This window comes from Strix aluco, chromosome 4 (assembly GCF_031877795.1).
Source record: "Strix aluco isolate bStrAlu1 chromosome 4, bStrAlu1.hap1, whole genome shotgun sequence".
Taxonomy (NCBI): domain Eukaryota; kingdom Metazoa; phylum Chordata; class Aves; order Strigiformes; family Strigidae; genus Strix; species Strix aluco.
This window is the reverse complement of record NC_133934.1, coordinates 92907720-92929289: the sequence shown is the minus strand read 5'-3', so window position 1 is coordinate 92929289 and position 21570 is coordinate 92907720. Positions and strand designations below refer to the sequence as shown.

The 21570-nt window shown below is 41.3% G+C and overlaps 1 protein-coding gene across 9 annotated transcripts in view; it reads left to right on the top strand.

Annotated features, from left to right (window-relative positions):
- The first annotated feature begins 4385 nt into the window (after positions 1-4385).
- The window catches only part of PCNX1 (pecanex 1), a 92161-nt gene continuing 74976 nt past the window's right edge, over positions 4386-21570 (top strand). For 8 of the 9 annotated variants that reach the window (XM_074824308.1, XM_074824307.1, XM_074824303.1 and 5 more), the window contains exons 1-3: positions 4386-5251; positions 13330-13538; positions 19541-19646. In XM_074824308.1, the coding sequence (XP_074680409.1) occupies positions 5099-5251; positions 13330-13538; positions 19541-19646 (468 nt within the window). In that variant the 5' untranslated portion in view covers positions 4386-5098. Of the gene's footprint in view, positions 5252-13329; positions 13539-15285; positions 15343-19540; positions 19647-21570 lie in introns of those variants that run through there. The other variant, XM_074824309.1, reaches the window with a different exon arrangement.

Sequence of the window (21570 nt, the reverse complement as noted above, 5' to 3'; positions counted from 1 at the left end):
TGTGAGGGCAAGAACTATGTTCTCCCATGCTGGGAGAGAGGGAATAGTTTGGCCCACCCCACAAGCTGTTGGGCAGGGTGCATCCTGAAAGGGCAGGTGGATCTGGGAGTGCATTTGGTGCCATGGCAGTGATAAAGGTGGGTGCGGGCTGTATTGAGTGCTCTGAGCAGTGAGCCTGCCAGCACAGCAGGAAGAGGAGGTCTCTTGCTACATAACCCTCCTGCTAGTAAATTCATGCCTGGTCTGTACTGAAACCCTAAACAACAGGCGTTTTTTTTCTTGTTGTTTCTAACGGCTATATTCCAGTTGGGAGTAGGGGTAATATACAGGACTGGATTTCACAGAGTAACTTCGTAGCAATCTCTTAGTGTACAAGGCTGAATCTGGTGTAACTTCTCTGCTAGAAAGGGAGTGTGGTCTGTGAAAGGGCCTGGCCCTTGTTTAGAAGTGTGTTTAAAAGCTGTGCAAATAGCAGGTAAGTTGCTATCAGATGCTAATGTGATGGCAACATGTTCAGTAGAGTCCTGCAGTTGTCAAAAAACACTCTACTGTAATTAAAAGCAAATCTAGAACAACTTCCTGACAGGTTTTATAAGAAAATTAGCTATCTTACAGTGAAACCAGGCTAACAAATATCATTGCAGAATGACTTTCTGCTTTGTCTCACCCTTGTAAATAAGCCTAGTTCTTAATTCTCATATGAGATAATAAAATGCATTTGTCATCATTTATGACAATAAATAAAATTAAATATATGAATAAATATATTAATAAGTAAGTGAAACAAATCCTTTTTTAACTAGGTTGTGACTACAGGGGAAGGGTGGGGGGGAAAAAAGTCAAGATTTAAAATTATGTAAAGACTCTTAATGCCCAAGTAGTAAGTATATATTATAACTATTCCTTCTTCAGGAAATCAAAGGTAGGTATACTTCTCTCCTAGGCTGATCAATTATATAGAAACTTGACTTTTGTCTTTTTCTTTCTTTTTGGAGACAAAGTTGCTGCTTTTGAGACTGTATCCAATCCACCGAAAGTAGTATGTGTCAGCAGGATCCAAAAGTTGGGGTTGAAATGCTGCTGCTAATTATAGATCCTGAGACAAGAAATCAATACGAAGAAGTAAATAGAAGTTGGTAGTGAGCCACCAAGGCCTAGTTTGTCAGTCTTTGTCTGAAAACAAATGCAGCATGGAGAAAGAAGTGCTAACCCTCATATCTGTAAAGTAAGTAAATCAGTGTTTTCCTTATTTTCTGCTGTTTGTTTCATTAGCTACTTACAGCTTGGTATCATACTGTGATTACTGTAATGAAAAATTACAAGGATGTGCCAATCATAAGCTTGTTTCTGGACATAATAAACTTCACCCAATTTAGGCAAAATATTCTTTTAAACTTTCTGTTTCACCTCCTGTCCTAATTATCTAAGTTATGTTCTCATAAAACTTAGGAATTCTTTTGATAACTAATTTAAAAATGATAATTTTGGGTATCCCGCAAAAGATGTCTGGAGGGAAAGTGTAGAACTTCATTCTGAAGATAAGAGGCACAAAAGTAGTACCAATGCAGCAAAACATGCTGCAATATTAATCTTAGAAATGGCAACAGGTGGAAGAATTTTTGTGGCAGGTTTCAATGTTTTGTTACTGTTTTGATTAACTTCCTCTTCTTGTTATATCACAAATCAGAAGCAGTGTGCTCACAAGGCTGGTGAAAAAACTGTGATTAGTTTTAACCACCTGAGTATTTGGTATAGCCTACGTTCCACTGTGTACCACAGATAGCGCTGCCCTGATTTTGCAAATGCTCTTTCAGCCCACTGGAGTGTGGCATGAAGTAAAGAAAAATGTTTCTCAATATGATTACAAGATAATTCTTCCTTGGCCAACTCCAAGTCAAAACAGCCATATCTTTAATATGATGGCATACCTGAGAGAGTCAGTAATACTAATTTGCTGCAGAAGTGTCCCCAATAGCCTGCAGTTGTAAGGAGGGCACCTGACTTGTACATATATAAAGAACATGAAGAAAAATGGAATTGAAGTATTGTCTGGCCAAAATAAAAAAGTTACAGTTTTGAGTTGGTCTCCTCCTGTGTAACACTAGCTTATGTGGCAAATTACTTCTTTGCCTTAGTCTTGGCATACTAAATTATAAGAGAAATAAATGCTGAAGAAAATTAGGGTGATCTCCAATCATTTGATTTAATGCCCCCTCTCTTAAATATTTTATCTAAAAATTGTTCAGTCTTCACTGGTGTCATGCTCTGTTCTTCCTAGAGCACATTCTTTTCCTTACAGAGAGTAGTACCCATCCTAAAGCAGAACTGTAAGGCTAAAGTAGAACACAGAAGATAAGCTAGTTATTTGTTGGATTGCAGAGGTTTGATGCATAGGTTGAGTCTACAGCTGTTACTTTCTATCTGGATATGGATTGTTTGTTTGTTTCCGTTAAAAGCTAAAACTGATTTTTTTTTCTTACTTTGTTAATGATGCCTATGACTGGGCTTGTTATCAATTTTACCTTCAGGCATGGATGGATTCCAGTAATATTATTTCCCCATCTTGTGTCCTAATGTTTTCAGCCTGTCTGCATTTAAATAGCTAAACAATGAAATTTAATTGTCCTCTCAAGCACGTGATATTCTGTCGCTTATTTTACTGGACACAGACTAGATCATGCCATGATGAAGTGCTCTTGAACAGGGCTATCTGTGCTAAACTAGGTTACGCTGATTTGGATCATGGTTGAGCCTGTAATATTCATGCTTTGTTTCCTCTGTTTGTTTTTTGCTTTAACTGCCCCCCTTCCCCCACCCTCTGAGCCTCTATCACTTCATGGCTGGTCCAGTGACTTCTAGGAGCAGGCTGGGGAAGCAGCCATAAGCTTCCACAGCATCTAGTCTCTCACACCGGGGCACTGTTTAACATGTATCATTATTATGAGACTGAGGCTAAACTGCCCAGATTTAATCAATGGCTCCTAAACAGAAGCATAAAGGTTTTTAAAGCATTTACTGCAGCCTTCAGACATGTTATTTATGAATGTTATCCCTCTTGCCTCCTTTTTTGTGGAGAAGGTGAACAGCTTTTATGTAACATTCATAAAACAGCTTCTGGAAGAACTGCTTCATAATCCTGATCATTACAGTATCATAGTTAGGGATAACACATCCTAAAAGCTTCATCTTTTAACAGCTGTATTTGTAATTTCAGTTTTTAATGGTATTTTGGCAAATGATGTAGTTGAAACAGGCTTAACAGTTTTATTTTTTCTGAGCCTACTGTAACTGGTGAGGCTTGTCATGCTTGGCTTTACCCCAAAAGGATAAAGGGTAATCCCCCTCCCCATCTATGATAATCCTCTGTTGGTTTTTCCCTCTTCTCCCCCCACCTTCTTTTTTTCCTTTCATATCTCAATCCTGTTTGACAGAGTGAAAAAATGCTCCTTTGCAAAATATTGCTAGCATTCCTGTATTTGAAAATGCACTATCCAAAAAAATAAAGTTAAAAATGGTTTATTTGTTTATAGTGGGGGAGTGAGCCATCATGGCTGGGGTTTTCTGTCCATCCCTTCTCCCTACTTTCCCACTGGGGAAACAAAAAATAGATCATCTACATCTGCTTTGAGTCAGTCACTTCTGTCTTCTGGTTTTCCAAGAATAGCCAAATGCTGCCATTGGTTCGCTAACTGTCAGGGAGAAAAACACTGTGGAGACTGTGGCATTAACGCAGCCTCTTGAAAACACCAGCCCAAATGCATGCTCATCATGAGTCATGACGGGGTGCTCGGGTTATTTCATTCCTGCAATTTCTCTGCAGCAGAGCCCCCGAAGGTGCTATGCCCCTGTCTCGTATCTGCTGGAGTTCCCAATAACTTGTTTTCAGGCTAGAACCTATATGGGATCCTTCTGCCACCACAGAGACAGTACCATAATGTGCCCTCAAAGCTACTTTTCCCAAATATGACTGGAGAGTTGGGTAACTTAATGGGGGATCCTCAGTGTTACTCATTCGTAGGGTTTGAAGGAAGAGACCTCCCCTTTCCCCTGCTTGACAGCACCCTCAAAACTCCTCTCGTGTCCCTTTCTATCTGACGTGTGACTTGTGGAATGTGATTGTCTAAGGGGAAAGCCTGAAAAGCTGGGGATTGATGAGAACTAGTGAGCTTCTGTATAAATAGGTGTATGGGGAAGTTGAGCCTTAAATTTGTGAGAGACTTGTGGCATACCCATGGCCTGCTGTGCTGTGTTCTCCTTTCTAATAAATCCAAGTGATTCTGCCTTTCTATGTGCTGAAAGCAACAATAAAATAAAGCCCATGGTGGGGACAGGCATGGTAAAATCAGGTATTGACAGTAAATGGAAGGACTCCAAAATCAGCAAGGTTGTTCTCTTGCTTTAATTTTAAAGCATTAAAGCATAGAAGGGACAATGTCCTCCTGCCTTGCCGCAAGAGAAGGACAACGCGCCTGGCCAGGAGCAAGGCCCTCAGAGAGGGGAAGGAAAAGCCCTTGGCGACGGCTGCGTCTCCCTCCATTTTCTAGGCGTATCCTACCAGGCTACGAGCCCCGAGAGGCACCCCGGCCAGGCCGCAGGCACGAGCCCGTCTCGGTGACGGGGGGACACGTTCCGCCCGGTACTCCGGGCGGACCCCGGCCTGCCGCCGCCGCGTAGGTGGGGTCTGGGCCCGGGATGCGGCCCGGGGCTGGCGGCGGCACCAGCAGCTCTCCCAGGCGGCCGGCGCCACCCCAGCCTCCTCCGCGCCGCCAGGGGGCGCTGGCGGCGGCTCTGCCCGGCGGGGGCGGGGGCAGCGGGGAGGCCGCGCGCAGGCGCGGGAGGGGGCGCCCCCGCCGCGTTGTCCCTCCCCGGTGGCAGCGCGCGGGGCGGGCGTCCCCTGCCGCAAGGGCTGCCGGTCTATCGGCGGCGCGGGGGCGGGCGGCCGGCCCGGGGCCCGGACATAAGATGGCGGCGGCGTTGCTGGGGAGGCGGCGGCGGCGGTTGCGGCCGTGCGGGCTGTCGCGGAGCGCGGGAGGTGCGCGGCTCTGCCCGGGCTCGCAGGGCGGATAGAGCGGGGCCGGCTCGGCGGAGCGGGGCCGCCATGGGCTCCCAGGTGCTGCAGATCCTGCGCCAGGGCGTGTGGGCGGCGCTGAGCGGCGGCTGGTACCAGGACCCGCACCAGGGCGCTGGGGTCAACGCGCTGCACCTCTACCTGTGGCTCTTCTTGCTCGGCTTCCCCTTCACCCTCTACATGGTGAGCGCAGGCCGCCGCCGCGCCCGGGAGATCGGTGTCGGCCTGGGCCTCGGGGCGGGCGGGCCTTGCGGGGGGCCGCCCGCCTCAGCGACGGCGGGGAGGCTCGGGAGGGGGGCGGGAAGGGCCGCGGGCCCGCCGCACGCGCGCCCCCTGCCCGCGGCGCTGCCCGCGCGCTGCCGCCGCCGGGTTGCCCCGGGCAGGGGCGCCCCGGGGCCCGCCTGCCGCCGGCGCTCCCCGGTCGGCGCTCGCCACCGCGAGGGGTGGCCCGCGGCGGGCCCGGCAGCCGCCGTCGAGGCGGGTCGGGAGGCGCCCGAGGCTGCGGCGGCTCGGGAGCACGGGCCTGTTACCGGGAAGGTGGGGGTGGGCGCTAGCGGGGCGCACCGGGCGCGGCAGGGCTTCGGTCGCTGGCACTTTGCCATCGTTTTTCTGTTTGCTTTCCTTCAAAATTGGGCATAACTCTGCTAGCTTCCGCTGCAGATCTACGGGTATTGCAGGAAAAAGCGCAGTTTGTGTAGAAGCTGTCAGATCTAGCCAGTGTTTCTGCCTGGCAGCACTGTCACTTTGTCTTCTGACTTTTGAGGCTGGGGAGGGATGTGCTTTAGGGTCCATAGCCTAGAAGTTTATGTGGCCCTAGTGCAGTGTACTGTGTGCTGGCTGGCACCGTCTCTGGACTGTGTGTTACTGATGAGGAGTTACTTATTTTTTGCTCGAGTCCAGACTTTATTGGACTTGGTCTGGGAGAATGCCTGTTGAATATATCTTTGTATCTGACACTTGAATCAAAGCTGTTAAAATACTAGCCTTTAAACCTAGTAATCTTCTTGACATTTGGACTTGGAAACAAGTATAGGAGAGGTATGGTCAGTTATGAGAGAAGGGGGCAGTTTCCTGTTGGCTGGTGCTTTTCTTTCTGTGTAAGTTTTGTGTAATTTGTGATATACTAATATTTCACTTTTCTCAGTAGAAAAGTATGGTCATACTAGGTGTGTTGTGAGCAGTTTTGAGCATATGAGGTAGAAAGTAATTTGCAAGTCTGTCAGGTCCAGATGCTGTGACAACTAAAAGTAGGAACAGCCTTGTGAAAAAATGTTAGTGAATGAAACCTTGGAGGAAAACTGCGTGAGTGCAGTTGCAGAGTCTGAGAGCTCTGGGGTCAGGCATTTGCTTTGTTAAAAAGCAATTTGTAAGATTGTAGTATGAGACACTTCATACTAAGAAACAGGTAATGTGGAAGAGGAGGTTGCAGCCCTGTATGGTTAGTTTTTAATTCATATTACTGTGTCTCAGAAAAGGTAGCTCCAAGGCTTTGTGTTTGAAAACTTTAGACTGCTGGCAAGCAAACCGCAGGCTGAGACAAGCTGGTTTTAAAACCAAAGTTTATGTGACAACAGCTAGATAAAACTTTGAACTAAGCAGATCCTCTCTATAAAAACTGTGAATCTGTTTCTATTTGGAGTTCCACTGAATATGGGAAGAGGAGAGTCCTTTTGGTCTCAAACAAACAACAAAAAAAGCTACATTTAAGTACTGCTCTTCTGCTTTGATAGAATATTTAATTAGTATTGCAGTGCTGAGAAAGCTGTTCATAAAGGTGTGGTGAGCTGTATCCTGCATGTGCAGAAGGCTTTTGGAGGGGGGGCTGATCGATATTGTACATGGGTCTTTTGACAACTGTTAAATCTGGACCAGCATTTGAGTCTCCTGCTGCTCTAAAGCAGCAGTTAAGCTTCAGTTGCCCATACTATGGGGTAAACTTCAGTGTTGCTTAAACTTTTTTCTTTTCCTGTGCAAAGGGAAAAGACAGGCAAAAGCAAGCTGCTTTGGGTTTTGTTGAGGTCAGAGAAATTGTCTTGCTTCATAGCTCTGGACAAGTTAAAGATGCCACAACAAGTGCCAGCTTCCCTGAGAATAAGTAGGGAGATTAGTCACAAGTTAAAGCAGATTGAATCATATTTGGCTGTTTTCCCTCTTTCCACCCTCTGCAGTTTAAGTGTTGTCTAGACATAAACTAAACAGGCAGAACCGTGATGGTCATCTTAGCTCTTTAGCATCTCATAAGCTCATTTTAAGAATAAAAAGTAGTAAATGTTGCATTACTGTAGAACATACGTAAATAAGCAGAACTTGCTTAAAAAGTCTTAGGTAATCGTAATCTGAATTCTGAGCATGGCTCACTGGTGTGTAGGAGGGAGTTTCTAAGCTAGCTTCAAATGACTTGTTGCTGGCAGACAACCCTGTGTGTTTAAAAAAACAAGGTATATAGAAAGTCTTAGAATGCTGTCAGGTTTTATATTACTTATAAAACTTTCTCACATAAGCAATTCTAAGATCATGGTGTTGCTTTGCGTTGGGGCAGCAATAACTGCAGTTATTCCTAAATTGGTTTGTAGCAACAAAGGCGGAAGGATCCCCCAAGAACTTTGCTTGTAGCAAGCTCTCAAGGCTGAATGCATTTTGCAGGAAGCTAATCACTTTTTTCAGATGTTATTTAACCCCCAACAGGAATGGAACACTTAATCGCTTTTGAATATGGTAATTTAGATGCACTTATTGCTTGAAGACTTGGTTTATTGCACCCAAAGTTGCTAATCTTTCATCTGTGCATTCCTTCTATTGATCCTGTATTTTCAGAATGGAATCTGGGAATGGTTGTGGTCAGCGAGTAATACCATAAATCTGTGTGTTTCTTTGCCAGGGTTGTTAGGGTTGGTGGGTTTAACGCATACTGCAAACCAACTGAAGAAATGAGAGAGAATTCAGCTAGCCTTTCTTCCTTGGTCCCTCATCTGCCCTCTGAGCTTAAGCATGTGAAAGTGAGGTCTGTGCCCTGTGTGAAGAAGAGACATACATAAATGTATCTATAATACAGATCCAGATACTTGTCTTTTTCTTGTGTATTTATCACTCAACCTGTCCTTGTCGGAAGTGTGGCAAAAAGAAGAGTGTAGATAATGGAGGAATTGGGGTAGAGGAAGAGAAATGTCTGCTTGAGTGAAGCTGCTTGAGTCTGTGCTCTTGGATCTGTGGCTTGGCAGCATGCATACAAAGATACTGCTTTCTAGACTAGTTAAATCTATCCTGTTTGGATATTTGTATTCAGTAACAGACTCAACTGTGTTTGTTGATCTGCATATCTGTTGTAAGAGCTGATCCCTGTTTTTACTTTAATCCAAAACTCAAGTTGTGAGAAGAAAATATGCTACAATATGGGGAAGCTGTACAACTGGGTTGTAAAATATAGTGGTAGAGTTGGAAAAAATACCATAAATGCAGAGGCCAATGTTATGCATCAGTGTTTCAAGGGGGAGGGGAAGAGCAGAGGCTGCCAAAGCACTTCCCCTGGTCGGAATGCTGTTTCAGCCCCACCACGCGCGCAGGAGGGGGTGAAGTCTTGGCTCCGGCACTCAGGGAACTTTGCCAGTGACTGAAGAGGAGCCAGGACTGTACCTTGCTTGGGGTGATGGGCTTGTATGTACCTACAGAACTTGTCTGTCAAAGTCAAGCTCATTTAGACAACAGTTCACTTAATACGCAGTTGATTTTCTGACTTGTGTACATAGTTATAGAAGTAGGTCATATAAATGTAGCTTCATGTGAATGTCTCTTTCCAGTGAAGTGTCTGAAATAGATTCTGTTTCTTAAACTAAGAGTTTAAGTACTTGAATTTGGATGTATGATGAGAATCCCTGGTATCCCACATTCTCTAAGCCACATCTAGTTTCTTGGCTACTCGAGTTTCATTTGCACAGCTTGAGGTTTCAGTCAAAAACTAGATAACTCATAACTGAATGAGCTTCCTGATAACAGCAGTTCTTAAGGGCTCTGGCTGTTCATAAACAAAAAATGGTGACAAAAATACATCTACTGTTTCTTTATCTTTCCTCGTCTCCTGGATGAATGCTTCTATAAAATACTGGCCTCAAAATGTTTGAACTTGAAGTCATTTTACAAGACAACTGTTACTGCTTAATGAATGTTTGATTGATATCACTTTTACGTAAGGGCTTGCAAATCTGATTTGGGTTGGGAGACTTTCCTGTGGATGTTCTCAACAGGTAACACCTACACATCTCTTTTTGAAAAGAATCTGGAAACCTCATTGCATCTGTAGTGTCTAGCTAAAGCTAGATATGATTAGCTAAGATCCATATAATCTTTGGTTCTTAGTAAGTATGCAGCACAGCCTGTGATCAGTGAAATTCCCTCTGATTCCTGGCGTTTAGGTATTTGAAATGGTGAATCAAGATAGAGTGACCTTTGTAGTTCAAATGGGAATATTGTAGTCCTGTAACTAGTGGTCTGAAATTTCTTTTCTGTTCTAGGTTGACCACTGGAATCTAGGAATGCTTAAAGCTTTCTCTACCCACTCTTTCACAAAAGATGTGCTGTGATACAACTGAAATTACCTAAACCCAATATGACCTAATAGCCAGCAGCTTCCAGAAGGGACAGTCCCACTCATCAGCTGTGCATTCCTGCATCTTACCTTTGCTGTGTGTATAGTATGGATTTCATATGCTGTCTTGAAAGGTATAAATTTAGAAAGTAACCCCTGAGGGGAAGGTGGTAGAAAAATCAATGTCCTTCCCCTCTCTCTATCTTGGAGTACTACTTCACTTTAAGGTTTAGGGAAATACTTGTAGTGAAGAGTTTATCTAATGATTGGGTTTGTTCACCATTAGATGACTGAAGTTTTCAACAGAATGTAATTAAAGCAGGCAGTTTTTGTATGGTCATGTCTAGCTCTTTCTTCTACAAGAGCTTCAGTTTTGACTACTGCTGTTCAGTGTGTTTTCTTTTGGTGTTAATGGAAGTGACTGGAGATGTGCAGTTAAATGGGATGTTGTCTGAAATGTTGTTGCAACTACAGACTTGTAGCCAGCTGGTGTCTGCTAACAAGCTCTAACCTGAGGTTTTTCATCTGTTGTGCCCAATAAAAATGCTTTAGTATTTGTGAAGAGAACTGAAACGAGATCTAACTGCAAATTTGTAGGACTTAGATTTGTATTCCAATCTTGAAAATGGTAATGTATAGGATACTCAGTTATGCTGGTGAGAGACCTGTCTCCCCTCAAATGTGGTAAAATGTCAAGCACAGTTTAAAGTACTAATTTCACTTGAATTTGCCTTGGCTTGTGGAGAGAAGACCCCAAATGGAAGTTGAATGCTTCTAAGTTTGGCAAAGAAAAATAGAGAAGGCAGCAGTGGTTTAGGTTAGATTGCAGTAACTATTCCTCTTGAGGCTGGAATGCAGACAAGTTGCAGGTACCATGGGTAGCACTGCTGTGCCACAGCATGGGACTTAGTATAAAGTATCATCAGACAGCAGAGTATGCAGACATGCTAGAATTTCTTCTATTCCCAGAATATATGCCCTATCCACAGAGGAGCAACTACTAATGAATATGAGGAATAAAAAGTAGTGAGTTAACTTATTTTTAGCTTTCTGCAATCCTGTGGAAACAGGACGTGAAGAAAAAGCACTCTTTAATTCTTTATTGGATTTGCTGCAAGTTACATGAGGTGTTTCACCTTTTTCCCCACTTGTTCTCAAAGCTTTCCTTTGCAGAACAGGATGTGTAGATTTCACCTTCCATAAGATAAACTGGATACACTGTGTGACCTCACTGCTGAGGGAGTGGAAGGGACAAATTGAAGAGCTCTCTAGTCAGAAGAGTATAGGCTTGCCTTTTATACACTTAACTCTAGCTTTTGTCATCTAGTGTTAAAGTGACTCTTCTGGTAATGGCTTCTGAACACTGGGTGCTTGTAAAGGAGAAGGTAGTTGTAGTTGTGTTTGTGATTGGGTAGCAGACTGCTTAGCAGGTACAGGAAGCTCACCTATTTTGCCAAAGTTAACGGGCTTGCCCTTGCCTGCAGGGAGCTAGCTGCCTCTGAAGTTCTTGGACGGGAAGTGTGGTATTTCTTGAGGAAACCTTTGTAGCATTACTTCAGGGGTTGTGTGGATGCCATTAGCATCATTGTGGCTCCTGGTTGCTTACTGATGCTGTTTTTAAATAGCTTTGTTTCCTCTTTGTCCTCCTGAGGTGGTGCTTGGTAAGTGAATCTCCGTGTCCATTAGGGTCTTGTCCAGCTCAGCATGCAAAATCTAAGTGAACATACCTCAGCTTAGTTTGCCTGTCCTACTTCAAATGTTATGTTAGGTGTTGACTTAACTTGTTTTGGTGGAAAAGGTAGGTTAAGCTTGATCTCTTTAAGAAAATAATCCTAATAAGTAAGCTGCCTCCTGATTGATTCCAGACTCAATTATTTATACCTGTTCGGCTTTAGAAATGTTACATTGATTATTTGTTTTTTGCTTACTGCCAGAAAGCAGCCAGATTAAAGATTGGTTTTGTTCTGAAATCAACAGTCAATACAATATTCAGAAATGTTTATTCTTTTATCACCCATATTAGTCCAATATTTTGTATTTGGAGATCTCTTAAAATGGTGTTTTTGCTAAACTCATGGATTAAATTGTGTGACAAGCACTTCCAGTTCTTCTAGGACTAATAAGCTCTTGTATATGTAGAAATATTAATGTTGTAATCAGATCTCTTTTTAAATGACTAAAACTAGCTTTATGTGCAGAACAGAGAGGGCTCTCTGTTTTATTCTCCAGTCATGTTCCCTTTCTAATTCTGCAAAATGTGCATGGTACTTTTATCACCATAAAGACTCTTCTCTTGCAATGGTCTGTATAGGGAGGGAGAACTAGGTGTATGAGTCAAGCTGGAGTTTAACTTAGGCTAGGAGGTCTAAAAAGACAGTTCATTTATTCTCATCTGCTAAATTAATGTTTGCTGGGCAACAAATGCTGTTTAATTCTGACTGTCCTATGTCTGTGTGTGTGTGTATATATATGGCTGTTGGAATTTGGTATCAAAGTACACCATGAGTGGAGTAAAAGTAATGCAGCAAGATATTTGAGAACAGACTCTTACTGCTTTTATGAAGAAAGTGGTCTATTTGTGGATGAAGACTAAGAGTTAATATTTCATTTTGTTTAGTGACTACTTAAGGAAATGGCAAAATTATGAATAAAAGGTGAATTAGAAGGGTGAAAGCCTTGAAATGAAATCTGAAGTTTAACTAGTACTCCGAACACTTCTTTTAAATAGCTGTTAGGCCACACTTAATATCTGTTGCTGAAGTGATCGATCTCTAAAATCATTATGGGCCTTGGCAAAAGTTGCATGAGAAGTCTGAACTCTGAGTGGAATTTCAAAAGTTGGATTCAGTGAGGTTTTTCACATGGCTTCTGGCCCCCTTTGACACAGCTGAAAAATTCTCTTTGGAACATCTGCATTGGCTGCCTTTCCATGGGCATGTAATAGTGTAGCACAAATAATCTTTGCAGTGTGTGGTCTTGCAGGTTATTGTGGACTACTGCTCAAATGTGTAGCAACAAATGTAAACAGCCTTTTTTTTTTTGTATGCAGGTAGGGAAAAGTTTGACTTTTGACTGATCACTATTTTGTTATGCAGGAGTAGCTGTTGGAAGCTGACAAGCTAAGTCAAAATGTCTATGTTGGGTAGTTGAGCAGGTTTTCTCCCATCCACCATGCCGTCAAACTCAAGTCGATCTTTCCAAAGTGGACTTGGTGCTGTGTACCAGTCCTGAAATAAGGTCATACCCTGTGCTTGGTTTAGTTTTCAAGTTGCATAAAATCTTCCCATCTTTTTTTCTTCATAACAACTAATCAAAAATATTGGGTGTGACACACAAAATCATGCTAGCTCTAGTTTTCCTAGTCTAGGTCTTGCATTCCAATAGCCTGGAAAAAGAGAACAAGAGTTGAATTTGGATCTCGAGCTTCAGTGATAGGTCTGCTTAGCATGCTGCTGCGGTGTTTTGGTATCTTGTCGTTCCACTGTTCCTTTTTTTCTAGGTTGCTAGATTTCTAACAATCTCCACACAAAGTTTGACTGTAGGGGATGTGTGTTTAACCTTCGTTTTCAGTATGATCAATATTTTCTGTATGAAAGAAACAGTTGAACTCTAGATAGCTTTATGTACTCTAATGGACATTTGACCTTGTGTTCATTAACTCTTTCTTACTCTCTTTTGAAAGGCTCTTCCTTCTTCCATGATGATAGTAGCTGTCTACTGCCCGGTGATAGCAGCTCTCTTTATCGTTTTGAAGATGGTGAATTACCGTTTGCACAGGGCACTGGATGAGGGAGAAATTGTGGAGAGGAATGCCAGTGAGCATATGGACAGAGGTGCAAAACCAGAACAAAGCAATGTTTCAGCCAAGAGGAAAGACAGCAATGGGCCCAGGTAAGGTGTCTGCTGGTGCTTGTCTTCTGCTTCAGATGATAAACAGTCTTGTTTTCATCAGATGTATAACTGGAATGGTGGTTGAAATAAGAGCTGAGGAATATAGATGCAGTCCTCTGTAGTGCTGACAGACTGTTTCAGTCTGGTCTTTAAAAGCAGACTTATTTATGTATTTGGTTTGAAATGATGGATTCATGTTAATTTCCTGGTTCCTTCCCCAGAGGAGTTCCAGGACAATGTCGAAAATGCTGGAAGCGCTGAAACAATAGTGTGGAAAATGTGTGCTGATTAGGTCACTAAATACTTAATGAACACAACCAGTACATGTAATCTTATTTCAGCAGTAGACTTAATTTTAAAAATTTAGCTGTCAAAGACCACATACTACATGCTAAGTCATTTATCTCTAAAAGGATAGCTTTGCAAAAGCAGGAGTCGGATACAATGCTTGACTGCAGTCATAGTCTTACTCCAGGAGAACACTGTCCTGTGAATTTAGAAATTCTGAATTGCTCAGCTCAGTAATGAAGACGACGATTCTGAAGTACTTGAATAGGAGGTGATTTGTTTCCAGAGATCTTTGCTGTCACTAGCATAAAAAAAACCCAGAGGTTTTCCTCCTTTGACCAGACTATTTGGAGAAAGAAGAGCAAAAGATGACTCATCAAGAAGGCCAGCCTAACCAGTCTGATCAGGCTATGGATGTGTTACCAGCTCTATTATCAAAGCCTCTGCCTGGCTCCAGATAATTGAGGCCATCTTGAGAGTTAGACTGCATGAAATAAATCAACCTTGAATTTTTAGCTTTTACAGAAGACCTTTCTCTTGTCTGTGAGTTTCTGGTACTAGTAGCCATGAATAGTTTTCAAAGTGAGGCAGTTAGTATGCTCTCCTGACTCTTAAAAGGTTGTGTGTGTTGTCTTAAAAAAAACTTAAACAAAAACCCCAAACCTGAAACTTCTACATGGACACATATGCTATAAGGAAGTGTAGTTGAAAGAAGCCTCTTAAGTCTGTTTATCAGGATCCTTAAAGAAAGGAAGTGTGAAAGTGATGCTCTTGGAAATGCTGAGCCTGGAAGTAAAAGGACTTCACTGTGCATATGGGGTAGCTTCTTAGGAGATGGGTCTTAAGTTCTTCTGTATCTGCTCTCAGCTCAGGTATTGTTAGCAAAAACAGTGTCTTAGATTCCTTTAAAGTTGATATACAGTAACTTCTTGTATCAATCTTTTATAACCTGACCCTTTTTCCATGTTGTGTTTGGTAACTGAACCTGCTGATTTTAATTGTGACTCCATTTAGATCACCATATACCTTACTAAAACTGTATTGAGCTGTTTTGGCAGAATGCTTGCCTAAATGTATGTTAATGCTTATTCTGCTTAATAAAATTCATGAAAGTAAACTAGTGGTCTGTTCTGTTTCAATGCAACCTTGCTAATGCATGTTTTAGCTGTGATCCTTAGATTCTGTTTTGTTTTGTGGGTTTGTTTTTTTTTTTTTTAGCCATATAGCTTTTGCTTCCAAAACAGTAGCCAAGACTTGGCAAGGGACTTCTTTCGACTGGTATTGTGAATTACTTCTGGATGTTTCAGAAGTTCTGTTTTGTCTAAGGAGCAGCTGACATGGGACAAGTTACTACATTATAAACATTTGTGAGCTCAGAAGTAGAGGTTAGTTTGCTGTGTGTCCTGCTTGCCAACTAAAGTTTCATTAACTTTTATATGATCCTTGTTCCCACTTTCAGGTCTCTTAACTAGAACTGGGAACAAGGTCAATGCAGAAATTACGGAGTTACTTTTTGGTAAGTGGGATGTACAGTATATACTAATCTTTGCCTGGAAGCTTACAAGAACTCTGGGGTAACATTCAAACCAGTAGAGGGGATGTAGAATGAGTGTTTAATATTGAGCTGTCACCTTCTTAGTAAGTTAAATTGGAACACTAATTAAAAAAAACAGTCTTGGAAGAAAGTGTGTATGTGGGGTTTGTTTTTTTTAAACTCTGCTCCCCTAGCATAAGGTGGAGGTAGTATGTCTGCTTAGATCTCCCCTACCTTAAATATTTGCATAATCAGAATATTAATTTCGATAGCTTAGGGTACAGCATGTGGTACCAATAAATATGAATATATAGTATAGTGTGCAAAGCTGACCTAGAGTTTTTACCCTGCCCCACACACCCTTCCTGAGACCACTTTAGATGTGAATATTAGTATTTTTGAAGGATTCAGCAATAGTCTGGTTTCTATTCAAAAGTTATGTTCAGGGTTCTGTTTAGCTTCTAAGAACCGCTGTTCGTTCTTTCTGAGGATGTTTATCTGCAAAGTGGAGCTTTCAGGTATTGGACTAAAATTATGTGCTGTCATTTGTAGGTTTACATGAACTGCTCATTTATCTTTGGTTCACACTAGTTTGTGAATAGGATCCAACTCTGAGGGGTTTTATTCTTTTCATAAAACTTTGGCATGCTTAAGCGAAGAACAACTTACTGTTCCGTAAGAAGTGCCTTATTTTTCCTCATCATCTTTTAAAGCTGAAATTCTCTAGTTAATGTTTTCAAAAGAAGCTAGCCTTAATTTAGAGATAGGAATGTGAGTTGTCTTCTGTAGCTTCTAGTGCAGTTGCTGCTTTCATACTTAAGGGTGTAGTGTTAGTAATGCTTTTGTGAGGTTTCACGAGAACAAGTAATGGGGATTGTCTCCTAATCTCACTTAAAAGGTAGAAGGAACAGTACAAGTGTAATCTTTGTTGGGTATCAGTGGACCCACACAGATACCTTAAAACACTTAAGTCTGTCTTGCTTTTGGCAGTATGAATATGGCTTCTTTCTTGTGTCAGTGACAACTATGGTTCAAAGTGTCATAAAGCATTAACCTAGTGACACTGCTGTCCCTGATCTTCATCAGCATGGGGGACCTGTAATCATGATGCTATGTGAATTTCACATGTACTTCTACAAAATAAAACTGACAGTTGGGCAATGTTACATCTTTGAGTTATGTACAGTCTACTGAAACAAGTATGAGCTAGAGAAATTAAAGAAGTAATCTCTGCAACTCATGCCCTGCCTTTGCTATTTCTTCTTGCAGTTTTCTGTGGCTGGCAGATGTGTCCTTGAGCTTGGAGTTGTTTTGCCTATTTGACTCTATAATTAGTGATTCAGGCTTTAACGAAAACTTCTCTTGATACTTGAAACCGTCATGGTCTAGTATTTGCAGTATGTGCTGTAGTTCTGCTGTGTTTTGAGAGCAGCCTCCTGACTAGTTATCCTGCTATTTTAGTTGGAAATTAAGGACAGAAGAAGGTATTCAAAAGAAAATAATAAAATGCTTCCTCTGCTTTATCCTGACATCAGAATTGCTCATTCCAAATTATCTCTAGAAGTTCTACTCTGAATATCAGATTGCTTTAGTCAATCAGTGTAAGTCAGGTTTTAAACTTCTGAATTCATGTAGGCTTACAGCCTCTTCAGACTTTTGGTTAGTCTCTGACACACTGATGTAATATAGCTGCAGATAATAATTTCAGATAGGACAGTTACTAATAATTAGAAATATTAGTTTTAATTTGTTTTGTGCGGTCTCTGAATGCCTCTTCCACAGCAATCTCCATTTCAGGTAGCTGGACATAATTTATTCAAGTCTTCTCAATTTGTGTAGTAACTTCAGGTTTTTTTGCTTCCAAACTGAAAAGCATAGCACTTGCTCTAGGGTATGAAGTCAGTAAACTGTAAGAAACTGATTGTGGAACTTAATAGCAGAAAGGAATGGCCACAACACTAGCAGAAAATAGCTCCTAAAGGATTCTACATGCTGTTGTAGTGCAGGTTCTTATGCATACAATGATTAATCCTAGAAATCTATACTTCCCGCTTGTTCCTGCAGACTTTATTTGTTATTGTTTGTTATTAGCTTTTGTTAATCCATTAGTTTGTGTGTGCTGTCACAAAATATAGCAGCTGTGAGTAGAGTGGTGGTGTTGGGTTGTATTGTTGCTTATGCTGATATATGTTGGTTCACTTCTAGACAAAATTGCCTCTTTCTCCAACCATGGCTAACTACCCAGTTCTCTGTGTGAGAGCTTATTCGCATTGACTTATTTTTCTACTTCATAGGACATACTTTAATCATATGCAGTGTCTCTCAACGAATTATTCAAACAGGAAAGGAATTTCATTTTTCTGTGAAAGGTATTCTTTGTTATATCTTCAGTTGTCATCATAATGTATGCTGAACTTAAACATTAAGTGAGAATTTTTCAGTTTAGTCTTTAACTTCATTTTACGTCCTTATGTGTTCTTGAAGTGCTTACATAAGGAATACTTTGGCTAAAGCTGATGGAAGTTATTGAAGATAAATTTTTTTTCTTCTCCTTACCTGGTTGTGCCTTAGAATAATTGATAATATCAGGTCAGAGAAGGCTCTGTAAACAGCCATCAATAAGAGCATGCTTATGTGTCACTGCTGTACCAAAATGATGGCTTTTCACTTCTTTCTTCAATTTGCTGGAGTCAGACCACAATTGTTCTGCTAACTCATGATGGATTTGTCTCTTAAGTTAACTTATTTTTACTGAAGTAATATATTCCTAACTTCAAATAGTCTTTTTTGTCATCTCTTTGATGTAGGAAGGTTCAGGGGCCTTTTGTATGATCTAGAATGGTTCCCAAGGCTGTACCTTTATGCCTCTCTGAGATGACAAGAGCTTGAAATGTCAAGCTGCAGAATGAATGATATTTCAGGTCCTTTAGTCTACTGACAGCTTGTTTATAATATCCTAGATCAATGTCCCTATATAAAAAACATTATTAGGTGTAGGTCTTATTGCATGAGACTTTTCTATGAGACTGTCTGTTTCTATGAGACAGTACTTCTGTCCACTTCTGTTCCCTTCTCCAGAGAGGCTTCATCTTTAGTTTTAGTCCAGCTGGAGAAGGATTGTGCATATGTTCTTTCTCCAGTAAAATGTTGGAGTGGACTTGCCACAGCTCTGAATCATTGATTGTTGGGAGGGAGTTGTTTATCTTTGGGAAGGAACAGAGAGGGTCAGTGTCAAATTAGACTGCAGTTACTTCTGTTCACAAGTCTCCTGGATCACGATGGTTGAAGAGAACTGTATTGGGAGAGGAAAAAGGATGCCTCAACTTCTCGCTCTTTGCAATGAACAAACAGTGCTAGGTTGGATCTCTGAATTGTAGTCCACAACTCATTTCACAGCCTGTTGTCCTAATGGACAACTCCAACTTGCTATTCCATAAATATCTGCCTTTGACCAGCTGAATTATGTTGAATTACAATTTGGTGATGTTGATCGAGAAAATACTTTCAAACCAATACTTATGAAAGGGTGAAATCACTAGGACATAATATAGATGTTTTACCTCAAAATATTTCTTGGTAGGGCCTGTAAATTGACTGAAGGGAAGTTATTTTCTGGTAGAAAGAAGTGGTTTGCATCCCTGGGAGAGATACCATGTCCCTGTATGTCTCTGCCATTCTGGTAACTTTTACTGACAGTGTGTGGCTTTCTTGGTTAACCCATCCTTTCTCTTGCTCCTAGATCCAGTCTAAGGGAAAGATCTGGAGTCCTTTCCTTGCTCTTTGAAAGAGATTCTATTTAGTACTTTTTCTGTTGATTGATTTCTGGGTATTGTAGTTGAACAGATGATCTGAAAGTTACATGTGTCTACACACAGACAGAGAATTTCGTATGTGAGCATTTCAAAATGCTTTGTAGTTCCTAAGTCTTCAGGGTTTGTTGGCTGGTGACAGTGGACTTCACAAGGCAGCAGCTTCTGTGGCAGTATATAGGGTGCTCCTGCTCTGACCGAGCTTCCTGTGTCAAATGGGCAGAGTTCATCTGAGATACTGGACTATACTTGAGCCCCTGATATTTGAAAAAGGAAAAATTGTTTTGAATCTGTGCTCAATGAAGACAGACAAACTTCCTTTTAACTGGTAGGTTAATGTTTTGGGTTTTTTCCTTGTATGTTTCTCTCAGTGACCCTGGTGGAGGGATTGAGATGTCAGAGTTCATACGAGAAGCAACTCCCCCTGTTGGCTGCAGTTCACGCAATTCTTATGCTGGGGTAGATCCAAACAACCAGGTAAGAATTAAAGCTACTGCAGTTGTTCCCTTAGTACTGCTGGCTTTGCAATCTGTGGAGTAATCTTTGATATATTTTTTTCTTGTTATTTTAATTGTTTATCCTAATACAATTAAAAAACCCTAACAACTTACCTTTCTGTGTTTAACTGCCTTATTAGGGTGGCATTGCACTCTCCCAGCTGCATAGCTCTTGCTCTTCCCATCTTGTGTTCATTTTAGGAATGGCTGAATTTTATAAGGGAACCCACTGTCCCATCAGAAAGTATTCCCTTTTGCTCAGGTAGTTTCCTTCTGATTTAGTAAATCAAAATGGCTCTGAGCATGGTCAGGTAAGTACTAAGACCCACTGTGGTGGGCTTCCTTCTTTCTTGTGACATCAGTGAGCCATTAGATAGCTCAAGCTGTAACTTCATCCTTATGTTCCAACTTCGGTTTCCTCACTTAGTTTTGTGTGATCTGTCATTTAAATGCTTAACTGGCAAACTTCAGTTGTCCTGAGTTTGGGGAGGCTTCTGTTAAGTCTTCTTAGAATGTATCTGCTGATGGTGATCTTTTGCAATGCTTAAATGGCTTTCTGAAAGTTGTTATTCCTGACAGTTCAGACTCTGCAGTCAGAAATGTTAATTTGCTAAGGTCCAAAGCAAGATAAACTGGTAGAAATGGAAAGACTAAACCGGTTTATTTTTGGATGACCTCTGCAAGATCTTCACTATTTTGACACTTCAGTAGGGGTGGGAAGAAAGCAATAAATAGGGGCTGCTGTGCACCAGATGGAAGTGCTGAAGAACTTGGCTTTATTAGAATTTAATGCAACTTCATTATGCTTTACTTGCATTGTGATTTCACTGGGGAGGTTGTTCCGTTTCCTTACGATGTCTGCTAGATTTATGCTTTCACCTTCTGTAGTGCTGTATGTGCTGTTCCTTCTGTTTGGCTTGTTTCGTTTAGCCAGTTGTGGCATACTACTTCTACTAACTCTTCATGAGGACGAGTAGATTGATTGTATGGTTACGTTAACAGTGAGCAATGCAGCATCATATTAAAGATACAGAAGCTATGTTTGAATGATGTGGAAATCTGTGGTGTTGTATTACAATATCAAGTCCTTATTAGCTCTCTGAGCAAGCAGTATATAATGTAGTGCAGTGTTACGGTAATGTTGTTGGTTTAGCTGAAAAATGCTTCATTATGCAGCATAAATAAGAGATTTTCTTTGAAGAGAGCAGGTATTTGGTAGTGTTCAGAGGAATAGGAAGCAATGGTCCATGTAGGAAGACAGAACTAGACTGGGAATCATGTTTCTTTGGATTTTGGAAAAAAAAAAAATCCCAAACTATTCCAAACGTACTCATAACAGTTTCAGTGTTAAAGCATGTGAAGAAACTCTTGTGCTCTTTCCTGTGTGCTTTAATGCTGACACTAAAACACAGTTAAAGCTACTGTGAAAGCTAGTATAGTGCTTAAAATGTGTTTATGCTGATAAAATTAGTGCTCACTAGTCCTCTGTAATTGAATTTGCAGCATCAAAAGGGTACGTGAACAATAAGCATGGGAGTTCTGTTCAGTTTTTTGTGTGAAATAGCTTTCCTATGCTGATGCATTTGCATTCAGCTACAGTATTCAGCAAAGCATGTTACTGAAGGGGAAAAAAAAGTTGAAACATGACAAAATTACTAAGTAAAAGTGTGCATGACAGTGTAGTAAAGAAAATGTATTAAACAAGTTCTGACTGCTTTTTTTGCATTACACATAGCAAAGCTATTGTTCTTCTGTAGTATGGCTGAATAAAATCTGCACACATCTTCAGATTGCTTTAGATCTGCTGTGCTTACAGAGAAGAATTAATAGAATTATGTTTTCTTTTCCCCAGAGTTGTCTGAACTAGGGGATTTTTGAAAAACAGTATCCCAATAAGTATACAA